This window comes from Cyanistes caeruleus, chromosome 1, assembly GCF_971803275.1.
Source record: "Cyanistes caeruleus chromosome 1, bCyaCae1.hap1.1, whole genome shotgun sequence".
In the NCBI taxonomy this organism is placed as follows: Eukaryota; Metazoa; Chordata; class Aves; order Passeriformes; family Paridae; genus Cyanistes; species Cyanistes caeruleus.
In genome coordinates this window covers 85,116,189-85,125,446 of record NC_141701.1, presented here as the reverse complement: position 1 = coordinate 85,125,446, position 9,258 = coordinate 85,116,189, and the positions used below count along the sequence as shown (strand labels likewise).

Below are 9,258 nucleotides of genomic sequence, written 5' to 3'. Positions count from 1 at the left end.
TGATCAATTGCTACACAACCCTTCGCTTAGGGCACTTTTTAACTGCCAAAATCAACTTTCTTATTGGGAAATATATCATGAGGGAGTTTGAAAATAGGATATAGAACAGGCTGGGAAGGTCAAGGTAAAATCTGAACTTCCCCAGTAGGGAGAACTTGACTTTTCAAAGAAGGAAATGGAAATATGGAGGAATTATTGGGCTGACATTTTGATTTGAGATTGCTTCTGTTAAAAAACCAAAACCTCTTCAAACCCCCAACAACAACAAAAACCCAAACAACTAAACCCCAAAATAAAACCCCACAATAAAATGCCAGGACAAACCAACCGAAAATAAAACTCAAAAAAAACCCCAGAAACCAAACCCCACCCTGCTTATTTTGTTACTCCACAAAATTGCAAGAAATGTTTGGTGCTTGACTAAAAGGTCTCCAAATGTCAGAATTATGGATAGAACCCCAAAACAGCATCCTGAAAACTCAGAAATAGGAGAGACGTTTTGTTTTTACAAATTTCTTTTTCTTTCAGCATCCAGATTTATCTCCATTCTCGAACATCTATAATTCAAATAGTTGGGTAATCCTAAAGATGTATGCCTGTAGGTAAAAACAGACTCCAGCTTCAAGTCAATCTTCCTCCAAATAATTTCTGAGATACAGATAAGCACCTTAATTGTATTTATTGTTAAACATTTCCTTATGCCTGAATTCTGGGAATAAAACATAATTCCCAAAATACTTCAATTGTTGCACTTAGTGTATCAGGAAAAAATCATGGATCATGGCAACTTTTAATTTTTGCACACACAATAAAAAAATCACCATTAAACAAAATCATTAGGCACAACGAGAAAACAATTCTGTTGACTTGAAACTTTGTCAAGGGATCAGTGAATCTTTTTGATCAAAACTTGAAATTTGCAGCAGGTACTCATGGCCAGCACGTTCATCTCCAAGCACAGAGGTAACAGTGACACACTAACCCTGTCTGCTGTGGAATTACATTCCTGCAGAAATCCAGGGAGGCAAAGCACCACATTAGTGCCAATGGCATAGTTGGAATTTTCCTAGAGAGTGCAGGGGGGCTGTTTCTCTTTTCCCTCCACACACATTATGTAGCTATTGAACTCTGCAAGACTTGCAAAGAACACACTTTATATTATCTTTTCATTTCCATGGCATCTGTACATTTAAAGTTTCATGCCTCATTGTGTCTGCATGTGATCATCTTGTACGTGTATTTAAATTGCTTCTCTTGCCTCTGATCTTGAGAGACAAAAGCAACATTGAATTCTTTTTCCATTATATATTTTTACAAAAGAACTACTGTAAAAATTAATCAAAGATATGCTGCTTTTTATTGTTATTTTTTTAATTTTGGGGGTTACTTTTCCTCATATTGCAGTGGTTTTGAAATTGAAACGTTGCACTGCTGAGAAAGTGCCATGAAAATATAACCCACTACATTCCAGGAAAATAAATAAGCAAGGCCACCCAAATTTTCAATTAGTGCTAGTGCAGTATGCAGGAAATGGCTGGAGAACCGTCAAAGGCAGCCTTAGGCTGGGTCGTGGATACGGAACAGTGACAGGAAGGTTTGAAGCAGGAATACAGGCTCAGTGTGAAGATGGCTCTTCTCCAAGGAAAACTGCATACTAATAGGTTAATACTGATTTCCTGAAACATACAGCCTGGGTATTACATGCTGGAATTTACATTCTGACAAAGGCAATTGCTGAGCCTCAAGACTTTGCTTTTTTGGTGATGAAATAACACTAGAAAGTTCAAACTGCATTATATATTTCATGTTTTAAGCTTATTAAACATTCAAAGTACAAACTGTGCACATATTTTTAAGCCACCTGAAATAGCAACAGCCTCACTAGTTTGGGAAACTAGTATGAGAAACATTACGCTTCAACAGGTCAAGCTTGTTTGAAGTAATCCCAGCAAACAATACCAACCAAGGTGGAGTGATGGCACTTTTAGAATAAACCGTCCTGGAATACAGAATTACTGCCCAATCAAGAAGATACACACAGTATCAGGAATCAAACAATTTTCCTTTAGCACAGCCTTTGTAGACAAAGTAGTATTTGGAAGGTATCTGAAGGCTGAGTTGGACAAAGCACTTCGGAAAATAAAGAACTGAAAATCACAAATGAGGACACTACCTCTCTTTCTGCAAGTCAGAGGAAGGACAGAAGATGTTGTGCCAGACCTTCATCCTGAAAGTAATGCCTAAAACTAGAACAAGATTAATAAAGCAAGAAACTTAATGAGAAAGACCAGCTAAAGAGTCCAGCCAGCCTTTCCCCACAAGTGTCCTCCTATTTCACTCTATCCAACTGAGGTTGCGAATGTCAGCTGAGGGTGGCACTGCAGCATCACAGGAGAGCCTCATCCCCTCAGCCAGACCCGTCTACTGCCTCTGCTGTCTTTAGAGAAGGTGGCTGGCACAGGAGTACGAAAAGCACGTGCAGCCATGAGAGGAGGTGGGGAAGAGATGATGGGTTTTTCACTGGCATCTGCGGGGCCTAGATTTTCTGTTTATCCATCTTAATATCAGCAGGTATATTTTTACAATTATACTGGTGCAGGCATGATCCCATGTCACAGCACCAGCCAGTGGTGCCCAGCTGTGCTGTCCTGCCCTTGGGCACCCCCTTAAACCACAGGCTGTGCCTCTAATGGTTGATCATTTTTATTTATGAAGTACACCCCATTTTCGTTGTCTTTCACTGTTCAGAGAACTGGAAGTCATCATGCAAGTCTTTTTAACAGTTCTAATTGTACTGAAGTCACTGAGAAATCTGCCCAGACAGAGCCTGGAAAAACTGGGCCATAGAAGAGACCCTAATTATTTGCAGTAGAAGGCAGAAACAATCCCTTTTCAGTCCCTGCCTCTCCCTAGGAAATGTTCTGTGGGATTGAATTTGCTGAAAACTGCTTGGGGTCCACTGAGTGATGCACTTTCCACTTCTTCCCAGGGAAGCTGTTTTAAATAAGCTGTATAAAATTTTAATCAGCACATAGTGTTTTAAGTTCTGAGTACCATCCCTACCCTGGAACCCTTTTAGTTTAAAGTCGGTAATTGTGTATCTTGCCTATGAAAGAGAAATTAATGGAGCAAGTGAGGAAGTGGAGAGAATTTGGGGAGTTTACATTTGTGTTCACACATAATGGTACATTTTTTAGTCATATGTGATAATTATTTAATCAAATGGAATTTGCCCTGTGGTGCTTTAGATGACACTGCTGCCAATCACCCTAAAGCAAATAAATCTTTCAGGTGGTGAAGGGAGCGTTTCCTCGCCTCTCTTCTGGAGAGCTGCACGCTGCGAGTGCCAAATGGCAGATCTAATACTGCTGAAGTGATCCATGGGCAGCTAGGTGGAATGGGCATCAATTTAGGGCAGACTTTATGCATTTTGGGGAGTCTAGACAACTTTCACAGAAACTTAGATATCTGTGTAAGGCTGGATATATTTTCAATAATTGTCCTGAACAAGATGACACGGATGGTGAACTGAGGACTCAGATTTTATGAAAAGGTACTTCTTCCCTATAGGAGAAAGGGATTCATTTTTTTTTCCACATGAACACTCGAGCCACGATAAATGTTTATAAAGTTCCCCTTCACCAAGTTTCTTAACTGCTGAAGAATAAATATTTAAAGAATCACAAATGCTATAATCAAAACCACGTAAGATGCTACAAGAGTGTTCCCTTTTGTATGAAAAAACAAAGGAGCTCAAGTTTGCAGAAAACTTCATTTGCCCGGTTTGAAAACTGATACACTGTACGATACAGCATGTATTATCTTTGTGCAGTATTTTTATAACAATACCTTAAATGCCATTGGCTTAATTCTTACCATATTACTATAACAAATCTATGGAAGCTCTGCAGAAGATCAGTGGAGAGGAGGCTTGGGGGTTGCATCTGCAGGGTCTTTAGCCTCTATTTGGTGAAGTCCTGGGGATGAGATCCATGTCTGAGATTAAGGACATGCCTAAGTGCCTTGCTGGATGGAAACTTGCAGGACTGAGCCTTTTGCTGGCACTCAGGACAGAGACTTTCAACACTGATCAAATTCCTTAGGTGGAACAAGTTATTATTAATAAAAATAAATTTTAAACCAACAAAAAAAAACTGACACAAAACCCCCACAAAACACATTTCCTAATTGTAATAGGTAAGTGACACCTGTAACACCCTGAGAAGAAGGGGACCTGATGGAATCTACCAACTGATTTCAGAAATATAATTATGTACAAAAAGTCGAGCAACAAGACTTTTAGTTAAGTCATTTGGTTAAAATACTGGTTCCATGGAAGAAAATGGGATAATTTCTATTTTTGACATGGGGCCAGCATTTCACGCATCCCTTTTACGTGACACAGGCTGATTTGGAGCATTCTTCTGACTTTGAATTTAACTCTAATATTAAGTTAAATGGCAATTTCCTATGACCAGTGACCAAATTATCCAATAATGTCTGCTTAGTACAATCAAAATAAAAAAGGTGGAAGTCATGTTATTTTAATGCAACTGATTTATTTCCTGAATTTTAATCAAATGAGACAGAAGGATAAAGTTAGTAATCTAAAAATTTACAGCAATTTAGAGGTATTTTGAATAAAACCACACACCTTTGCCGAGGTAGAACTTTCTTAATTCTATATGTTTGTCCCTTCTTTCCTGTCCTACAAGTATTGAGAAGAAAACAACAACAACAAAAAAGTAGGGGGAAGAAAAACTTCTCTATTTAGGAAGGTGGGAAAATCAAAATGAAATATAATCACAATACCTCTGGACTCCTGGATATCAAAGGCACTTTCCTGTTTTCCTGTCCAGACCATCATACAATTGCTCTGGGGGAAAAAAAAAAAAAAGAAAAACAGAAAAGGGTAGATAATAAAAGATGAGGGGACTGTCCTGGAGATATTCCTGTGCTCTGGCAGTCGCCTGGCTGCCCACACACTCCTGCAGCAGTCATGCAGCAGATGCACAACCAGCACCTCAGCATCTCAGCTGCAGATTTTGGGCCACAGCCCCTGTGCATACACCTGCATTGAAATTCTCACTCACTGCTAGGCTGCTCACAAAGCAGCATTGGCGTTGGCAGAAGCAGAGAATGATCAGAGGCAGTTTTCACCTTGTGTGTTCTGTATGTTTGTAATTAACTGTGCATTAACACGGAACATTTCTATACAAATCCTCTTTTCATCAGCAAGAGTCATACCCATGGATTTGAGGCTGGGGAGAAAGAGAAACCTTCTGTTGAGGTCAATGTTTTATTATTTTTGTTTTCCTTTCAGCCTCCAGGCATAAATGCTAAACTGAGAAAATTTAAATTTGAGAGCGGGGTCTGAGTTTTCATTTATGGTATACCTAATTTTCACAGTAGTCATCAAGGATGAAATAATTTACCCATGTTTTTCCACACTAAATAGGTATGGATTCATTTCAAATCCAGTACAGGAGCTGAATACCTAGTAGGAGAAATAGGTGAAAAACTAAGAGACACATGCATGTTTTGTTTGCAAAACCATTAATCAAAGCACAACCCTGTAGCTGAATTACCTACTTTGCTGCTCTCAGATGTATCACTATGCCTTTCTTCTCTTTCAAGAGAAGTCACCACAGCAAAAGACCTCTATAAAAAAACTAGCTCAAAAATAAGTGTGGTAAAAGACAGAGGGGGAATTAGGCATGCAGTCTTCTGCAAATTGTAAGAACTTCTCATGCACAAAACTATTGTTTATGTGATTCACATTCTGTTCAAGATTTCTAGTTTTCAAAAACCACCAGAGGGAGCCCCAAACCTCTCATAAATATAAGTAAAGGCGTGTTGGAGTCAGCAGTGAAAAAAATGGAGTAAGAATTAAGCTGTCTTTGGGTTTCAAAGGAATGCACTAATTGCTCATTCACCAAGATCCACATAGATGCAAAAGCTCTGGACAGTAAAGGGTGAATCACATAAAACTATATTAGAAGAGTATTTTAAATTTAGTCCTGACTATTAGGAATACAACTCAGAATAGTCTGAGTGTGCCAAAGGATACACATTAGAGGCAAGAATGAAATTATGTAGGCAGCCACATACCATACAATACATAATCATTTAAGAATATACTTTTGAGCTCCACTGATGCATCTGTTTAATACTATCATGTGCATAAACTGTAAATTATTTATGAGATGGCCTCAGGGCTACTTCTCATGACTGCCACTGTTTACTCTCTTATAAATGCTGACAGCTAAGGTAATCATTGGGGAAAAGCTGGTTTTTTGGATAAAAGGTTGAGGAGCACAGTGTCACAAAGCACTGATTGCATGACTATCAAAGAGAAGCACTTCAAAATCTAGACTGACATACTCTATGACTTGCTACTGATTTGGCTTTTCATGAGATGGTCACTGATTGATCCAGCTAAGCATTACCTTGACTAGAAAACAAAATAAATAAGGAACTATGTGGATGGTACAAGTGGACTTACCAGATCACTCTTACTGGAGAAAGCTAAAAATGTCAAGTATAAGTTATGATTTCTTGCTACAATTACCTTATATGAAGGTCCTTCCAGAACGTTCAAAAGCATCTGACTAAAACAAAAGTAGATCCTAGGAAAAGCCCAGGAAGTTTGGCATGATGATACAAGAAATGGCATGTAATTTGTTTCCCCTTTCCAGGTCAGTATTCTCAGGATGTCTGTCCTAGTTTTATAGATACGGGAAAAAATTAAAAGTTCAGTTTGCAGAAAAGCCTAAGAGGAAAAAAAAAGGACAAAAGATAAGATCTGATAGCAGGACCTGACACATGAAAACACTGTCTTTGAACAACCAAATGAAATTAATGGAGATTAGATGAGCTTCATTTGCTGTAGCCAAGAACTGATTCTTTACCTTTATTAGCTCTCAGGAAAGGCTCTACAACACACTCCTTTTTATTTTGGGCATAGAAGGAAAAGCATCTTTGAGCACCCTGGTCTAATGTAAGGTGTCCCTGCCTATGGCAGCGGTGTTGAGACTAGATGATCTCTAAGGTCCTTTTCAAGTCAAACCATGCTGTGATTCTGTGATGCTGTATACATCTTTGCCTTGATAAATTATTACAGGTTTTAATTACAACATTTTTCAAACCAAACTTCAACTCTGGTTCTGGAGGTGCGCATGAGTTTAATTGCCCACTTCTTTTACAGATGTGACTGTAGAGCATTATTTTCATTTATTACAGCAAATCTTACCCTAGTTTCACTCCTGTGACCTCAGCAATGGAGGAAACAGTTCTTTCCCAGTTTTAGGTCTGTAGTGCTCTGGGGAAGAAGTTGCTTTAAACAACACTTTAAGTGCTTAAGTAATATGCAGTTCTGTTTAAATACATATTACAAATAGACTAGTCAATGCACAAAGCCAGTAAAACTTGGATTTGTGATATTCCTGCAGTGCACGTCTTGACTACACTAGTGAGTTCTGCAACACTACTGATCTCAACAAAAGAAGGGTCTATTTCAACTGTAAAATGAGCACTCTGTCTGATCTACCCTTCTTGGTCCATAGGATCAACTCATTAAAGATACTTAAATTAAAATTAAATAAAAGGAACAAAAGGTAACATCATGTTATCTCTGGTTCACTTCCTTTTAGGAGACATAGGACAGAATTGCAGCCAGTTTATTATTTGAGTGCTCTGCAGATGAGGGATCAAGTAGCGATCAGTTAATTAAAAAAAAGAGGATATTATTAGAACATCATCATTAAAGGGGGAAATTGTTTGAAAGCCAGGAAATTCCTCGTTTAGTGTTCACAAAGTCCTGACTGCTACAGCTTCCTCATTAGGAGAGAAAACTTACTCTACCACAGGGCACACAGATTACAAGGTGCAGAAGAGGATGAAGGAAAACAGCTCATGCCTGCATCAGGTAAAAAAGGGCATCCCATCAGTGGAGACTAAGTCCACCCTGACAAAGTTTTCTGCAAGGGACCAGTGTGAAACCCCCAAACATGACTTTTGTGTCACATCTCTGATGAAACCCCATAAAATCTAATCTACATCTTCTCTTACTGCTTTAATGTGACAAAACATAGCTATTTATAAAATGGAAAAAGCAAAAATCCCACACTCTTCACACAAATTGCAGACACCCTTCCTCCCCTCAGACCATCCCCAGAAGGGCTGCATCCAGGGCTGGAGTACTGCTGTCGGTGGTGGTGTGTCAGTGCAGGTGGGGAAGACAGGGTGGCCACCCCAGGGGCCATAGGGTGGGCATGCCAGGGGCTACAGACCCAGTTGTTGACACCCCATGGGGCCCTACAAAGCTCTGCTGTGCAGGACAGCAGCTGGAGTCACCTCCAAGGCACAGGCATAGTGCAGCTGGGCATGTTGGTAAGCCTGGGAGCCAGCTGTGGTGGGATGCCTTAAAAATCCTATGCCCAGGAGGCAAGTGTAGGACTGTAGCTGTTCCTGAAACTCAGCTTCCCCAGCCTTAGACTCCTTCCTCACCCCCATTCCCACGACTCGGCACAGTTGGGGATCGCTTCTGCTGCCTCGGCCGGCTGTCACTCCCTGCCCATCTCTCTTTGAGCCCATGAGTCACTTCCTCTCCTCAGATCCCACCTTTCAAAACTTCCTTTTTCCTTTTTGGGGGTATGTGTCTGAAAGCCTTTTCTGAAAGAGGGCATTTGGCTTACCATGGACAAAAGCCCTTCTGGGAAGCAGCATGTTCTCTTGTCTGAGGACACACAGCCAAGACCCTACAGTCGCAGTCGTGTGGTCCCCATGATGCTGGTATGTGCAGCTCCACAATGACCTCCTCCAGTTCTCTGCCCTGACACACTGCAGCTGTGGGGGGCTGGAAGAGGGCTCCTTGCCCCATACCCTGGCTGCAGGTGTGCATGGACAGAGGGAAGAGGAGAGAAAGGAGAGGCCCACCTCACCTCAGTTTCCCTTGCTGGCACCAGCTGCTGCCTCTTGTTCACAGGGCAGCAGCCCTGGGGTTCCGTCACAGCTGGAGAGAAAGCAAGTTAAACCAAGAAAAGTTTAACTTAAACAATGGAATTCCTTTCTTCTATCCTTCTTTTTTTTTGATCTGTTGGGAATTCAGACTTAATGCTTTTCTCTACAGCTATGAAAGTTAGAGATCTGTTTCTTGGAGAGCAGCAGTGAACCTTCCTAAGATCAATGACAGTGTCAGAAGCTCCTCTAGCAAGCCAGTAGTGCCACACCCTGGGAAGCTCCCAGGTCTTTGTGATA

At 40.5% G+C, this 9,258-nt stretch overlaps 1 protein-coding gene across 1 annotated transcript; it reads right to left on the bottom strand.

Annotated features, from left to right (window-relative positions):
- Positions 1-660: 660 nt before the first annotated feature.
- Positions 661-8,881, bottom strand: LOC147655685 (uncharacterized). Its single transcript, XM_086896257.1, has 4 exons — positions 8,697-8,881; positions 6,572-6,722; positions 4,813-4,876; positions 661-3,977 (listed from the first exon to the last, which is right to left on the bottom strand). Exons 1-4 carry the CDS (start codon positions 8,879-8,881, stop codon positions 3,916-3,918), a joined length of 462 nt encoding a protein of 153 aa, XP_086752383.1. The 3' UTR covers positions 661-3,915.
- Positions 8,882-9,258: the final 377 nt, after the last annotated feature.